General features: G+C 30.5%; 3 protein-coding genes across 21 annotated transcripts in view; 1 reads left to right on the forward strand and 2 right to left on the reverse strand.

The window, feature by feature from the left end:
- The window catches only part of Nt5b (5' nucleotidase B), a 167,932-nt gene extending 166,917 nt beyond the window's left edge, over positions 1 to 1,015 (forward strand). For 12 of the 19 annotated variants that reach the window (XM_085942188.1, XM_085942176.1, XM_085942175.1 and 9 more), the window contains exon 13: positions 699 to 1,015. In XM_085942188.1, the coding sequence (XP_085798314.1) occupies positions 699 to 866 (168 nt within the window). In that variant the 3' untranslated portion in view covers positions 867 to 1,015. The remainder of the gene's footprint in view (positions 1 to 698) is intronic. The other 7 variants (XM_085942173.1, XM_085942174.1, XM_085942184.1 and 4 more) reach the window with 1 other exon arrangement.
- A 4,378-nt stretch (positions 1,016 to 5,393) lies between these two features.
- On the reverse strand, positions 5,394 to 17,457 carry LOC147075851 (protein FRA10AC1 homolog). The gene is made up of 5 exons (XM_085942164.1): positions 17,377 to 17,457; positions 12,502 to 12,794; positions 10,939 to 11,098; positions 10,474 to 10,710; positions 5,394 to 6,693 (listed from the first exon to the last, which is right to left on the reverse strand). The coding sequence occupies exons 2-5, from the start codon at positions 12,766 to 12,768 to the stop codon at positions 6,626 to 6,628; spliced, it is 732 nt and encodes a 243-aa protein (XP_085798290.1). The 5' UTR covers positions 12,769 to 12,794; positions 17,377 to 17,457; the 3' UTR covers positions 5,394 to 6,625.
- LOC147075852 (uncharacterized) lies at positions 15,000 to 17,457 on the reverse strand. The gene is made up of 2 exons (XM_085942163.1): positions 17,377 to 17,457; positions 15,000 to 17,288 (listed from the first exon to the last, which is right to left on the reverse strand). Exon 2 carries the CDS (start codon positions 17,254 to 17,256, stop codon positions 16,282 to 16,284), a length of 975 nt encoding a protein of 324 aa, XP_085798289.1. The 5' UTR covers positions 17,257 to 17,288; positions 17,377 to 17,457; the 3' UTR covers positions 15,000 to 16,281.
- Positions 17,458 to 17,716: the final 259 nt, after the last annotated feature.

A 17,716-nucleotide genomic window follows, 5' to 3' on the forward strand; every position in this document is an offset into this window, starting at 1 on the left:
TGTGTAAACTTGCCTTGGATACCTCAGATATTTCTATAAAAAGAAATGGTTATATGCATCTGTTACCTTAATATTCATTTCGACATACAAGTAATGGGAAACCGTGAATTCCGGGTACGTAAAATCGGGATTCTGCTGTATTATATCAACGATAATAGAACTGAAAATGTCACAGATTTTTTTATTGTTATTCTGCCAATGATTCAGATTAAATAAGATATAGGCAGGTCGCGAGCCTAATACTACAAGGTTCTAAGTGTTCGTCCTTGAAAAAACAAACCCAACAATGAAGTAGTATTCTAAGTTGGCTCATTTTACTTTTGTTTCTCCAAGGACAAACACTTAGAACCTTGTAGTTCTCCACTCGCGAGGTGCATAGATATTGTATGTCCAGTTTTGTAAGAGAAATCAAACCCAAAATGGACATTATATTCTCAAATACAATATTCGTACAGCTATGATGCAAATGCGCGTATGTATCGTGTAACAAATAGCTCAATTTTTGGTAAAAATATGAATTTAGGTACAATATCTCTGTACAAAACTTTAAAAAATCTATCGGTCTATATTAATCATTATGAAATAAATGTCATAATTATGCCTCATTCCATTCATAATGAACGATGAGAAAGTAACCATTTTAAAAAGTCTTGAATAAGCCGTGGTTGGCAGAATTATTGAATTATTTTATCTCATAGCAGGCTGTGATGTCCTCTCATCTTCCACACCCTGGTACCCAAGCTGCGCCGACAATTCCTCACGTCAGACCGGAGACGCCGAAGACTCTGACGCATACGCACGATGAAGATTGCTCCGAGGACAGCAGCGAGGACGGACCCAATGAAGAGGTCACCAAGAAAGTTTAATTCGACATCGACACCTAGCTTCATATTAAATATACTTTTGTAATATTGTCTGTTTAGTTTCTAACTCTGCAGTGTTTGACGTAAATAATATATTATCTGTTATTATATTGATTGATATATTAGAATGATTTTTGTTTCGAATATTTAAAAAAAAAAGCAACTTTCTTCTGATATTTTCTTGATCATATTATAATTACTATAAAATAATACTTAATTTTTTATTACGTATTATTAATATTGAAAAAAGTAACAGCAGATTTAAAATTTTTTTAAGATTCAAACTTTAAAATCATTTAAAATAATATAAAATTAAATTGCTCACATTATCGAAGCACAAATTACGTATATCGAAAATTTGCTGTGTGAATTTATTGAATTAAATTGCCTATGCCTTGGGTAACCGGGTATAATTATTGTATATCTTTATTGGTTTTTTTTTTGACAAATTGCTTAGAAAATGTTTGAATTGATTCAAATATCCGTTATCAGATGTTTGCAATGATTTTGGCCGCCTTTCCGCATTGAAATGCTGAACCGAAACGAGATTCTGAGAATCTTGAGCCGAGGCCTCGCTTTTCGCAAATCTTTCTTTGATTTGTAAGATACAAAAGTTGACAACTCTCAGCATGTCGCGTGATGTAGCCAAAGTATGCCAACTTTCCGGTTTTGACTTCTCAGATATTATAATTATAGACAATTTCATAATTCACTGACCATTGCAAAAATATACAGTTGCTAATTTGGATTCGTTGGTATTACATAATTCTTTCTCGGTTTCTTTGTGGTGTCAAATATCTTCAGACGAGGAATTTAATATATTTTTTTTAATATCGTTTATTGTTGAAGAAGAGCCTGCGCTTAGCACCGTTACGCTAAGTTAAGGCATTTAAAATTAGTAATTGTTATTAATAAATTAGCATCTCCGAATGAGATTTTTATGTAACGTAAGACATTGTAGGTTATTGAATTAAATTTATTTTTTATATGGTTAAACATTTCAGATTTATTTTTAACGGTTAATTTAACTTTAAATACTAATCGGCTTAAGCTGTATTTTAAATGTTTGAAGAGAATCAATTAGGTTATTGAATTAAATTTATTTTTTATATGGTTAAACATTTCAGATTTATTTTTAACGGTTAATTTAACTTTAAATACTTATCGGCTTAAGCTGTATTTTAAATGTTTGAAGAGAATCAATATTTCACCTTTGCTTGTATTATATTAATAAAGTGTTGATTATTCAATAATCATTCTCTTTTTAATCTAAATCTCAAATTATGTACCTACATTTTTATTGCTCCTAAATCCTATTTCTTTATAAAACCTAATTTACATATTTTAACGGAAAACTAAATCATATTGTATATCATAGAAAGTGGTACATATTTTTAAATTACTTATTTAAGTATATATGTAGATACCTAATTGACAATATCTTCATTGTGTAGAATACATTTTACTTGGGAACATAAAATTATAACACTATCAAGTTATTCTAATAAAATGCCCACTGATAATGAATTTCTTTTTAAATTTCATCCTAATTCCATTCAAATAAGGAATAAATTAATATATTTTCAATGTTACCATTATTCTAAGTGTCTTTTGTTAGCGAAGCAATTTTAAATAACTATCTCTGACAGTACAAAGCTGTACCCATATAATAATGTGCACTATGATAATTTTACTATCATAATGTAATAAAATCAATCACCACTTCTTTCCCATATTATAAAAAGAGTTTATTTTTTCAAAGTCGATCGAGTGGCAACCAATGTTCCCTTAAATTTTATGTTGAATGTGCGTATGTAAAAGTCTTGTGGTGTAAAATAGACAGACATTTAAAAACTAAACTATTACAGTAAAACCTCGTTAATACCAAGTTCCAAGGAACCGAAAATCGAAAAAAAATTCAAATTACAAAATATGTGGGGAGGGGGGGGGGGGGAAATACTAAAAAAATTTAGATTTTCATTAATTTCGATTACGATCATAGATTTGTTTGGCATTGGTTCTCTAGTAAAACTATGTGAAAATCCAATCAACAATTAAATACCTACAGCCCTGAAACATGTGAGTTATTGTTTTTCCTTTGAGTGGAGTGCAGTTGTGCCACTTAACACAATCACTGCTGACCTTTTAATTACCACATTTAAATAACACGTTAATTATATCATAGGCCAAGTATTCCAAATACGCCAGTCGCGGTGTTGGCACTAAATGAGTTCATGGGTCATAAAATGTCAGGATTATTTTAATTACCTTCATAAAATAAGCAATTTATGTTTTTAAATAAATCTGTCACAATTTTCAATGACTGGCTTATGAAATAGTGTACTTTATAACGATTTATTGTGTGTTATTTTGTTTGTATTAATTGTATTATTTGCATGTGAGGGAACACTGGAAATATTATGTGTTACCATTCAATATAAAATACATAAAAAACCTTCTTCATCAAGAATCTCAAGAAATCAAAAAAAAAATATGTATATATATTTCATCACTTTGTTAAAATTGCGTTTCTTATTTCCTTCATTAAAGTAATGCTTCTACATACATACTATTTTATTGTATCAACTGATTTATAATAACAAATACTTTAGAAAATATATTTTTGATTGTTTTTAAACATTTTTTATTTCATAATAATGTTAACATTGTCTTATTTTTGTCTTAATTTATTCTTAACATTCATTTTTATTATAAGATTCGCAATCAAATCATTCTGTACCTTATAATAGAATTAAGTACTTACCTACCTTTTAAGCTTTCCCTTTAATCTAAAATTTAATCTTCGCGAAAAATTGCTTATTTATTTCCAATGGAAATCGACTACGTAATTAAAACTAATTTGTATTACACAATATTTGATATTATTTATGTTATTCTGGCTTGGATAAAAATTGTCATCATACCGTTTCATTCATAAAACATTTTTTTTTTTTTTTTTTTAAATATAATTATAAATATCAATTATATAATTTAAAATAATACTATTATATAGTGTATATATTTTAGAACTTTTGTTAGTAATCTTAATATGGTTTATTAAAAAAAATTAGAAATTTCGCATAGATTTAGTTGTTATTCCCTTTAATGTATATTAAATTTTGTGTATTTTTTATCAATTGTTTTTGTGATTTTTTCCAATACAGAATCTCAGACTATGAGATTTTTAAACACCCCATGTATATTAATAATTTATAGATACGTAATAAACAATATTTAATATTATAATCCGTTCTTCGCATAATTAATAATATTTGAAATCGTTCTAAGGGATCGTCCATAAAGGGGGGGGACAGGGGATTTGATGATGGATTTGTGAGGGGTTGTAGAAATGTCACCGTAGAACCTACAAAATATAAACTAATTTTTACTGATATCAACTATTTTCAACAAGTGAGGGAGGGTCAAATATACCGAAAATAGTGTGACGTTATTTATGGATGATCCGAAATATGTTATTGTTTTATTTAAAAGAATTTATTTTTTGTCTTTTTTCTATATTATGTATGAAAAGGTAATCAAACATTTGGCTAGTGAAATACATAGTTCTTTGTTAATTATTTTATTGATTATATTTTTCATGGTTTGTTAATTTTTATTTTACGTTATAGGATTACTAAAAGAACACAGTTGAAGTGATGCTGTGATAAATATTAATATATCAGTGTAGGTGAAAAAAATTAAGAATTACAAAAACGATTAATGTAACATTAAATTATACAAAAAAGAAGTTTCATACAAACTCATTGTCTATGAATAAAAAGCACAATATTTTTTATGAAATAACTGTTAGCTACGTAGAGATAAAGTATTGTTTTGAACAAATTTTGTAATATGTATGTATTCATAGAATACGAATTTTGTATGAGTGATTTAATTAGGAATTTAGCAAAAATTTCAGAATACTCCTTTTGTTACATTCATTAGAATAAACATTATAAGTTAATAAAAGGCATTTTATTTACATCACCCATCTTTGTAATCCTTTATAGCAGTGGTTTTCAAACTTTTAGCGGATGGGCGAGCCTTTATGTCTAAAAAAGTAAATTTTACAGGAGAGCAATATTTAGGTGGTGAGGTGGTCTTCTGTGGGAGTCCTTCATCTGGTATCAAAACTCGTATGATTTTAATTAACTTTTGATGTCTTTTTGATCATTTTATAGATAATACAAATCGCAAATAATGATGATGAAACCATATTAGACTTATTTATGTTACAAAATAGAAATTTCCCTTTTACTTACTGTAATATTGTCAATCTCGTACAGTAACAAATGGAATTTATTAACATTGTAAAGAAAATGTTAAAGAATATGATCGTATCATATCAACATATCATATCATATCAACATTGTAAAATTCCCCTGTAAAATCTGAACCAATTAGTTGTATTTGGGATAATGACAATGACCATGGAAGATGTGATAAGAAAAATCCTTAAGAGGTGAGGTACCATGTAGGATCTATATGCTCCACTCATGAAATGGACAAGGATGAAGAAAATGACAAAATGCAAGCGGGCAACTTTATTGATGATAATACGTTATTGACAATTTCATAATGGGACGATTTGGCGCCGCCAACTGTACGACAGACATCTGGGTCATGCTACAGATTAATGAACTGTGCGAAAAAAATTGTATCTACCTATAATAAAGCGAGATTTATTATTGTTTAAGGACTCACATCGATGGTGTGCTTTCACATTCTAATTTTACACCGAACCGCAGTGATATTGCATAATAATTACAAGAAACTAATCAATATTCTGTAAATTGTGCAATGTATTTCAAAGAACGTTTGATTGACACAATATATTGCACAAAGCTTCAATATCAAAACTATCGATAATATTGCATAATTTTTGAGATTGACTAATGCTTAATGATGATAATAATCTTATTAATCAATTTAAGGTTTATGCAATATAAACCAGCCAACTGTACTTTTGACCAAAAATGAGATTTTGATGGCATTTTGTTATAAAGCATGTTTACTATCCTCACAAAAAATTTCAAACTCCGAAACCTATAAATAAATGCGTTATCGGTTCTTCAAACAAAACTGCCAACTGCAGGTGCCAAATTTCCAATATCGTAAATAAAACAACTCCACTCTTTATATAAATTTTCTTTATAAATGTAAAAGGGTAGCTAAAATAGTGTATTAATTCATAGTGCAGCTTATTTGTACAAAAAATCAAATGTATTTTTGAAATTGTTAAATTCCGCTCGATGGTTAAATTGTTATGTTTTTTCTCCTTCCTGAAAAATTTGCCCAAATGGAGTTAGCTGGTTTACATATTAAGCAGTTGATATGTTGTGCCAATCGAAAGCTCATTGAAATAATATATTGCGCAATCTGCAAAAAATCGATCAACTTATAAATCGTATTGCACAATATCTCTGGACTTCAGCACAAGAAGAAAGTCTTTACAACAACACTACACTTTGCATATTATAGATAGACTTGCTGATTGTATTGATCTGTGCGAAGTCCAGATGTCCATCGTACAGTTATCCAGTTGGCGGCGCCGAATCGTCTTAGAGCTCCATACATATTAATATTTCATTGACATTGTCACTACATAATAATACCATTTCAGCGGCGCATTTACTTTTTTTACTAAAACGAAAATAAAAATAATTCATATAGAAACAAGACAGTTGAATATTGTGGAATGGTTCTTTGTGAAGAACAAAAAAATCAATAAAACATGTAGATTCAAATTGGTCTTGAGGTGTTTATAGAAGCAAATCTTCAAGATATTCTTCGAACTCTTCATCTCGCGATTTTTCCTCAGGGGCATTTCCTGTAAAAAATATGAATTTTTACACAACAGGAAAGTTAAAAGTAGTACGGATTATTATTATGGAATTGTACAATAAATTTTTTGAATGATATTGACAAATATTCAATTACACATAAAAGTTGTATGAAGGAGCCAAATGTTGAGATAGTTCTTGGAATAATTATAAACATGGCATATATTAATTTATAATATAATATAATTATACCTACCTACCAATAGATTGGACAAATAAAATAACTATTTTATATTCATGAAATTTTAAAATGACCGCCAAGAGAGTTATTGACAGTGGCGTAGCAAGGGATGGGCGAACCGTGCAGTCTCGACGCAGAAATGGAGTTTCATTAAATGCACAAAAGGTCTTCGTGTGATCATGAGAAAAAGGGTTTAATATTAACATGGTCCTCTCCACTCCGAAGATTCTGGCCTCTCTATGCTGTTATAATCTATAGACCCTAAATTGTTTGCTAAACATCATCTTATGGGATATTTTAAGAATAGAAATTGGAAATAGTGAATACAAAACTTCATCCCGAAATTATCAAATCATGGGAAGAACAATCGATCACTCTTATGATTATGATAAAAATCAATTAGTCTAAAAATACATAGAAAATTTTCGACCCTCATTTATTAATTATTTATCATATTCTTCAGGTAATTGATTATATGTTACGTCGAAAATTCACTGTTTTTCATTTATTGGCAAGTAATTAAATAAAAGCAAGAATTCTATGATTGTTATAAATAAAAGGGGTTTCTTAAATTGTTTTGTTCAGGTTTAGGAGTTAATATATTTAAAAAAAACTTATTAGCTTAATATTCGTAATATGTATTATAAGTACAATGTACTTAACTATCTACAAATTTTGTACTGCGTAAAGAGCACATTTTTTATTACTGCCCGGGTGCTAAAACACCTCACTATGCCTCTGGTTATTGGCAGTGGCGAAGGGTGACTTTTGGAAAGAGATAGGCTATGGAGATCAGAGAAAAAGAGCATACTTGTCAGGTATACTTACGGGAGATAGGAAGATAATACTTACCTACGATATTACTATTGATGAATACTAACTAAAACAAAAAACTAAAATACTGCACACTAAAATGACAACGACACACTGAATCATTTTACAACTGCCAGTTAAAAACGAATATTTGTCATATAAATTGTTGTGATAATACCTAATTTAAATTTTTTTGCTGTGTGCAAATCTAAATGAACCCCTGACCTTCCAGCTTTGATAATATATGATTTTTTAACAAACAACTCGAGAATGATATTCTTAAAATTTGGTCTGCCTTACATATAATAATTTTCAAAATCAATCGGAAAACTAGACATTTAATAAATACTTATATATTTAAAGCACTGACAAATGACTTAGGGTACAAAATAAGATAATCTATCCACATTCAGAACACAATAAACCACTGAATTTAGTCTAACAAAATAAAACTTTACCATCATGTTTGGAACAACAATCTGACTGAATTAAAATGATATAAATTATGTTTGTCTATGACTGAACTGTTCTAAATAATAATCACGAGATACAATTGTTTGTTATTTTTAAAAATAATTAATAATTATATCTGATTGAACCCAATAGACGCAATTTTTTTTAAATCATCTTATTTATTTATTATTTGCTTAAAGCGGCAGGCATAGACAATAAAATTTGCATAAAGAGTTCTAAGCTGTGTCTCTCATATAGAAAACATGTCAATCAATATATTATTATTATTACTAATATAACAATAAACATAACACTAAATGGACGCATATTGAATTTTTATGACAAATTATGTTCTGTTAGGCACGCGTCATTAGCACAAACCGCGCGTCGCATAGTTACAATGTTTTTGGACCATGCCTCAGCTGAGGTATAGCCTTAAATACTTTGACTCATGGTAATCATAAGTTCTATAAACTATAATGAGCCTGACACCAATCAGATTAATTACCAAAACGCAGCACCTACAATATGCTGGAAACCTGACACTTATGATTGCTCGTGCACCAACGATACACCTCATGTTTAATTGATCAGAAAAGAGTGCGAGAAGACTTACTTACAAGTGCTGGGGTTCGATAATTAAAGCACATATTACATGGGCAGACTCGACACCTCACAGTCTGACACGATCGAGAAATGTCATTTTGTATCTTTTTGTTGAGTCATGGGTGGAATAGAAAAAAGTCTATTTTACACACAATCCAACTCCTGACAGATTATTATGTACGGTTAAGCGCCCTATAAAGCTGTCAGTTTGATGTTTGCTTCATTATATTATCTTAATATGAAATAAAAATAATATGCTTGCAAATTAAATTAGCAACTTTTTATTTGTCTAAATGCAATCTCCAATATTTTGCGGTAACATTTTAAGTAAGGAAATATAAGGGCAGAGTTTAGTGTAGCCACTAAACTGACCAATAGATATTTTTTGGTTTACTTATAATATTGAAGAGTGACATTCCAAACCGGCCTTAGTCCAAAATTACAAATTTTCATTTTCATGTTTTGATGGAATCCGATAGAGTGTGCTGAGATCTATCGTCTCACTAAAACTTATATTTTACAAAAAATCCTAAGTCTTCAATTTACTACTTCTACTACTTTACAAGCACTAAGGTAACGGTTGATTCTTTCCAAACTCGCCTAAGGATATATGCGCATGCGCAGTTGAACTCTTTTTGCTACGTTTACACTCCAAGCGGCCATAATATAATATTGTAACACGTCAGATTAGAAATGTCAAACGAAATATTAGAGAATTTGAATTTTATAAGTTCATGTGCACATCAGTAAACTATTTTTTTTATTGAAGATGATCCTACATTGTAGTATTATTATATAATATATTATTATGCTGTAAAAGTTACAATGTTTACCTTTTTATCAAAAAATGCAATAAAGTGAAAGAAATTTAATATTATTTTTATTCATTAATCATCCCAACAGACGTCCATGACCACATTCTATTACACAATCATAATTTTACACACAAAAGATACTCAACTTTACTTTATTGTGTTCCAAACTGTACTTAGTACAGACTAAGGGCCATTTTGAAAAAAAAATCAGTTTTTGAATGAATTTTTTTGAAGTTTCACTATACTTTTTAATGTTATTTATATAACATTATAGTACCGAAAAATTAAGAGGTAAATTGCAAATCACAAAAATATGATTATCTCAAAATCAGATTTTTAGACTTAGGCCGGTTTGGAATGTCACTCTTCAATTATTAATACTGGTAACATAACGTATGTTATGAATCAATGAAACAGGTTTAGTATTGAGACGATCGAACTGATACTTATCATAAAAAAGGCCTTGGCAGTACCTAACAGGCCAAATATAATTTGCGAAAAAAACTACGACATCTCTAAAATCTCAGTTGTAACATTTGACAGAATTCAAGGTAAATTGATGGTAAAATTATGAACTAATATGGTAAAATGTTTTAGGAACATTCCGATAGATGTCAGTATGTGTCCAATTTTGAAATTATTTGTTTTGAACGAATACTACCGAGATATCTCATATCTGGCTTAGCGAACTTGGACCATTTGACGAGATATCTCGTATCTGGCAGTGATCGGGTTGGTTAATGATTGCTCACTACGATCGGTGTGAATCCGTAAGTCTGTTTGTGTAATTGCAACATCAAAAAAGAGAGTAGAAGATCAAATAGAATTGAGTATTCTTGTCATAGCCAAACTCCACCCCAGGAGGAAGCCACAAAAAAAGGTTATATTATTAAACTTACCTTTTCGCCACGGTTCTTGCTCAATTTCTGCAGTTTTATTTTTGTTAGTTTCAGATGAAGATGCGGAGGCTTCGTCGTCATGTGGTAGATTCTCTTCAATATTCATGTCACCATCCTTTTTATTCTCAGCCCTTTCTTTGCCCTTACTGGATCTTCTCTTGTCTCCCCTTTTCAATCTCTTTACTTCCCGTTTCTTAGTATGGTAGTTTAGTTTGGTTGAACATTCACCGCATAGTCCTACAAAACAATATATTGTCATTTTATAGTTCTCTTCATTCCAGCTTAGTGGAATAAAGACATAAATTGTATGTTTTGTCAGTCATGGGATCATACACAGCTATCATGGGATAACATAAAATTTTACAAAATTAATTTAAAATACCATCCTGACAATTAATTTTATCATAGAATTCAAACCAATCATTCTTTCATTATTGTTACATGTAACCATTTTTTGATACTCACTCAATTTAACCAAGGCATTCTTTTTTTCTCCATTTTCCAGATATGCGAAATTTACTTCCCAGGATTTCAGATTTTCCTTTTCAGTACACTTTTTATTGCCGCATGTAAATTGTCCTTTTCCTATGACGACTTCCTGCTCAATTCTCCAACGCAGGGCAACCTTGGGAGTTTTCAAATATTTGTGCATTAATTTGAAAATTCTATATCACTAATAATATTTGAGTAAAAAGAATCAGACTTTTAAAATTACGAATGGGCACAAAAAAATTTGATAAACATGCCATGACATCATGTCACAAATGAGTCGTATAGTATCAAAAGTAGATCAGTGCGTTATTCATCATTTCGAGAAAATGACGAAGAACGTTTTGTTGGGTTTTGGAAAAAGGAAAAACAATAACAGGGGATTATTATGCATCTTTATTGGACCAGCTAAAAAACAAAATTGAAGAAAAACGGCCTCATTTAAACAGGAAAAAAATCCTCTTTCATCAGGACAATGCCCGTGTTCACACATGTTTACGATCAATGGCTAAAATTGAAGAATTGAAGTTCGAATTGGTCGACCACCCACCGTATTCGCCAGATTTAGCCCCCAGTGACTTTTTCCTTTTCCCAAACTTAAAAAAATGGCTAAGTGGACAACGTTTTTTTTCAAATGAAGAAGTCATCGATCGGACAAATGCTTATTTTGAAGACCTTCCGAAAACTTATTTTTCTGACGGTTTAAAAAAAATTGAGAAACGTCTAACCAAGTGTATTGAGCTCCAAGGAAATTATGTTGAGAAATAAAAAAAAAATACAAAAATAAAACCTGTTTTAATGCTTTTTTCTAAGGAATTATTGACCCACCCTCGTAGCATGAAATATGTTTCTATATTTATAAATTCAATTCAAATTCAACAGTTCTAATTTTGTTTCCAAAGTATTGAACAGTTTTAATTCTGATACCAAATCCTATTTTCCATCACAATTTTATACCACACAGATATGATTTTGATTCTAATATTATATTGCTAGTCGTACATTATGGTCAGAAGAATAATTTGGCATACTTAGTTAAATATCGATATATTTGCGACAGTTCTACTTTTGATACTATACGATTCAAATACACATTATTATTGTGCATACAGTTTGTTTCAGCTAGGGCAGGGTTGGCAACCTTCTCAGACTAATGGCTACATTCAACTTTTAGTTTTTACACTTTGACTCCAAGTGGTTAAGAGAAAATAGCGAGTGTAAAAAAAAACACTTATCAATTTTTAGTACCTACTTCTAGTCAGTCGAGAAAAAAATTTATCTTTCTAAAACTAATGGAAGAAAATGCTTGTTACCCAGATTAGGGTAATAGATTTGGTTTCACGACCCAACTATTTTCTTTCATCCAAAATCAATATCAAGAGCTTTATTTTAATACAGCAGCATCTGAGTAGTTTCCCCGAGTCAATCTGAGTAGTTGACGATGTGGTGTGAAGTGGCATATTTACCAATATCTTAAGATGAATGGATTCCATAGGGCAACGCTAACTTTGAAGATTGTTATGATAATTATTGAATTACCTTGTTTTCTTTATACTTGCTCAAATCACAAATGCAATATTCCTTGAAGAGCTTGTCATAGTATTTCTTGGCCAGCTGTTTTTCCCACGTATCTGCAGGATCGTCATCCCATAAGAATTTGTGATTTTCTTTGATAACATCAAAATCTCTTTTATCTTTGGATGTATCTCTGGTTAGAAGCTTAGTGGAGCCTTTATTCGTCAGCATGTATTCATTTACCAAATGTTTATGCAACTCGTATGGATTCAAGTTCCTCAAAAGAGACATGACCGGTGGATTTATTGTTAGGTTATCTTAAAACAAAGACAATTGATGAGTAACATTATACAACAAAGCTTTGCAGTATAAAAAAATATCTAAAAAAGTTTAAACAGAATACGTACTTAAATAGTATAACTCTCAGTCTGTGATGCAGCATTCACATTCTTGAATATAATTTAATGGTATTTGGATTTGAAATTTCAATTAATTTAAAATGAATATCTCTATCTAAATAAAGAAACAATGAAATATTATACTGTTTATCGACATATCTGCATGCAAAAGGAGAAAATTAAGTTTAAAATCCACTACTTTTCAGCACAGCCAAAAGAGTGTTGGGTAAATTCATACACGAGCCCCTTTCTCTGTGAAATTTATTAATTCAGAGACATTGATTCAATTTTTCATTTATGTATTATGATTAAAATGATAAATTCAATTCCTTTATTTTTTGCACACATATTCCCCTACACTACTGCTATAGACACCCACATAAAACTGAGTTTCCATATAAAAGTAATTCATCTTTAAATTACTTTTAAAAAGGTGAAAAAATTGTGATATTTGAATATATTACATGGGTTACTCTATACTTTAGGGTAGCAAAAAGCTTTAGGGCCTAAAGGGGTTTATTGTTCATTTTTAATTACTAACGAATAGGAAGAAAAGAATTTTTTTTACTGATTGCCAAGTTTAGTGTTAAAAATTTAAAAAAAATAAGATATGAACTAATAAGCCATAAAGTTAATAAAAAATAGAATATAAAAATGTGAGAGATATCCTTTAGCGTAAACTAATGGTTGGTACATTTGTTACGTTTATAATTATGACAAAATGTGTAAAAATAAAACTACATTTTCAACAAACAATTTTTTAATAAGAGAAAAATAAATTACAAATGTTTCTGCAACCTGTATTACAAGATTTCAATGATATAAATATATATATCTTATTTCCTAATTGTCATGTATCAATAACAAGGCGCTACACAATCACAATAGAAATAGATATTCCCAAATTTCGCGAGAATAATAATTCGTCCTGTGCGCATAATATCTATTTGAATTCAAAATTTTTCAGTCTTGTAAATTTCTTTATATTGTGTTGGCTGACATTCCTATTCTCCTAATATATTCTAATATTAACTTAAAAACTGAGTCATGCATGCATTTGTAAAATTCTATACATACAAAATAAATACGTTTAAAATTAAACTAGATTATGGATAACTAGACGTGATAAATCTTAGGTATTGACAGCTCACAGATATCTTCGCAGACGCGCCAGCATCTTCAGCATATCGGCACAATATCTCGGACAGAGTTACTAATGAGAATATTTACATTTTAAATTATCGACAACCTCGTGGTTTTTTTCCGTAATGCAACTAAACAATTTATTACTAAAAGAGCTGGTATATTTAAAACAGCTATCGACAATAAAATACTTATAAAAGATGCCAGCATTTAATTTACAGAAGGGCTAGGAAAAAGTTTGGAAGAAAATTAAAATGTAATAAAATGAAGCGCCTAATTTCAAAAGCCCCTTAAAAGATTTTAGGTAGTTCTGAGAAAAATGAGAGAAATGATTTTAAGTATTTTGAGAAAAACTCATATCTCTTAAATCTGTGAACTTTGTATTATTTATATTTTAATTCATTACATTCTAAAGAGTATTTTGGCTTTCCATTTTAGGGGTATTTGAAAAGCACACCCAACCATTTTAGGGGGTTTTGAAATTTACCCAAACATATTGACGGTTTTTGGCGTATTTTAAAGTTCAATCTTTGTCCATCAGATAGGTAACAAAATATCCATCTAAATACATATCTAACTAAAAAATTTTCAAAAACCGTTTTAAGGGGATTTGAAACTAGGCGCTTCACATATCCCCGACTTTAAAAGATGAATTATTTTAACAATATTACTGATTCTGACTTATCTCTTTGTTACTTGTCGATAAAATTTAAAAGATAGTACGTATAGTCTCCAAAATTTCACACTATTTTGAATTATGCCCCTTTTTCTTGACACTACAGAAGAATAAGTTTGTAAAGAAGTCCCAGTTTAATTAACGGTTAAGACATATTTACGTAATGCTACGTAACTAATGTTCTCGATGGCACATATTAAATGGAAAGATACGGATATTAAATTGAATTAATATGATTAATTTAATAAAAAAAAGTGTATAAAATTTATTATAATGTACAATAATTAAAATATTTATTGTTTTTACTTTGTATTCCTTAGCAATAAAATCTTTTGGGTTGATGAATTTTGGTATTTTTCTTTGTTATATTATTGTAATTATAGCGATAAATCGCTGACGTATGTGAAACATCTTAACTTACTATTTTCTACTTATAAACTATACCGAATTGTGACTACGTTTTTGGGTTGTTCGATCGGTGACTACTTTGGTTTGGAAATATCCATCGTAACTCCGTCCGTCAGGCTCTGCATCATTAGTACGACTTATATCTAAACCAGGTTTCGCACAATAAACGATGAGTTGTAACTTAATTAAGAGGTAGCGTTAGCGACTCTTCACAAAATTATTGCTCACCAAGTAATGCTACAAAAGGCAACTTTGGATTCAGACATTTTTTTTCTAAATATACTTTAGCACCTGTTTTCACAATATTTTATAATTACAGGCAACTTCGTAACTAGATAAATATTTTAAGAAGTATTTTGTACACGAATTGGCACTTTTTGAACGAAACATTATTAATTATTATTTATCAATAATTGACTTTTTTTAGAGAACAAGGATATAATCATTAATATAAAATTAGAATTTTTGGTAGTGTACATTTCATAAAAAGTGCTCGATTTAATATTACTAAATAACTAGAATTCCAAAAATATCATTTTCATCATGGTAAAGTAATATTACAGAAATTTATTCACAACAGCGCTGTCTCGCACAATCATTATTACGAAACCTTAAATAAAGTGTCTTGTATCATTAAAAATGGCTTACTATGAAAATAATATCCGCATAAAAACCTTCAAATCATTATTCCAAACAAATAGGTGTGATACATTATTAAGTTTGAAAATTAATTAAATTATAAAATAGAATTTAAAGGTCAAATGCAATATTAAAATTGTTGCTTTCATTTATTTAAAAAAAAATCAATCATTGAAATAGACAATAAATCTAAGTAATTCTGTAAAAAGAAATTACGTTTTAGGTAATTTTGATAAATGTTTTTTTCTGACAAATGGTACCCAATTCGAAAAAAAAAAAACAATATGCATTTTGCCAGTCAAGGGATCGAACCTGCGACCCACTACATCAAAGACAGCCACTTAAACAACTAGGCCAATGAGGGTCCATATACTCGGGTTGCAATATACCCATTCAAATAAATAATTGTAAAAAAAAAACGGATTATAAGGATTATTTTGTGAGTCGCTTTTGTGCATTATCGCTTGCGTTTTTGTAATAATGATAGAGCGGGACAGTGCTCCACTGAATAATAACTTGATACTACTATGTAAGAAGCACTCATCCGTGAGTCTTTTCATGTTTTTTCATATTATCTGACCGCGTAAACGCTTTGTCACATACCCCGCAGTAGTACGATTTCTGTTTAGTGTGAACGGTCATATGGCGGGAGAGTTCACTTTTGGTTACGAATTTCTTTTCACAGATTGTGCAAGCGTGCTTCCTCACGTTGAGGTGAAACTTCATGTGGATAGAGAGACTGCTGGACTGCGAGAAAGCTTTCTTGCAGAGCTCGCAGACAAACGGTCTCTCGCCCGTGTGTTTTCTTAAATGGTTCATGAACCCTGTCTTAGTATAATCTTTTTGGCATAAGTGACAATAACTTGACTTAGAATCCAGCATTCCGGGGAAATGAGTATTTATGTGCTTCCGCAGCTCCCAGTAATTTGTAAACTTCTCCGTGCAAACGTGACAGCTGTGTTTTTTCTCCTCGACAATCTTCGGTTTACATATGTGCGCTGAGAGTTCTCGCTCTGACGTAAATGTCTGATCACATTTACCGCACCCGTGACTGTTTTCTGAATCCGTTGACAAGGTAACTTCTAAATAATCGTCTATCGATAGGTTGTTATCCACAGAATTATCGTTATCGTCGAAATGACTGCTGACCGTATGCTTTGACAGATCACCTTTGGATGTAAATTTCATATCACACAATGTACAGGAAGCATTTTCTGAGGGTTCTTCGGCATTCGGGGATTTGTCCACTTCGTCCGTGCTCGATTCGACGTGGTCCAAGGTCGCGCTGCCTTCGGAGGTTCTGCTCTGTCCGTTTCCGTTGATGTCCGACGAGTGCTCGCCATCGCTGTCGTCCTCGATTATTTCAATGTCCGAATCTAAATCGATGACACTGGGCTGCGCGTTCTTTATTAGATGGAAGCCGATGTCATCAAAGCGGAGCACGTCGACCGAAAGCTTCACCCCCACTATAGCCTGAATCGCCTGCCATGAAAGCTCCTGGGGGTTGTTCTGCATACTTTTGGCCCTAAATATCTCACTAGCCTAACCTACAAAAGTACTAAACATTAGTTTACGCTCGGGATATTTACTATTAAATAATCATTCAATTAAATAGCTTTAAAATCACCACATTACCTTAAAATTAGCGTATTTAGGAAGCTTTTTATCAAAAATAAATAGATGACAACTATTTTCTAATCTAAAAATATTACATGTGTTGCCATCCTACAAACGCCCTAACAAACTACTCAAAAACTAAAAAATACATACCTAATTCAATAATTATTATCATTCATTTTTTACTGTTCAAGATCATAATCAGTATTTCGTGATTATTATTCTTGTAAAAATTATATTATCGGTTCTTCAAACCTTTAATGGAATTTATAAATATATTTTATTTCGTTTTATTTCTAATAGCTTGTAAAATTGATATGCAGTCTATAATAATGTCAAAGGCGTTATATAAATAACA

This window comes from Rhyacophila brunnea, unplaced genomic scaffold (genome assembly GCF_057557595.1).
Source record: "Rhyacophila brunnea isolate RB1 unplaced genomic scaffold, BYU_Rbru_1.0 scaffold_14, whole genome shotgun sequence".
Classification (NCBI taxonomy): domain Eukaryota; kingdom Metazoa; phylum Arthropoda; class Insecta; order Trichoptera; family Rhyacophilidae; genus Rhyacophila; species Rhyacophila brunnea.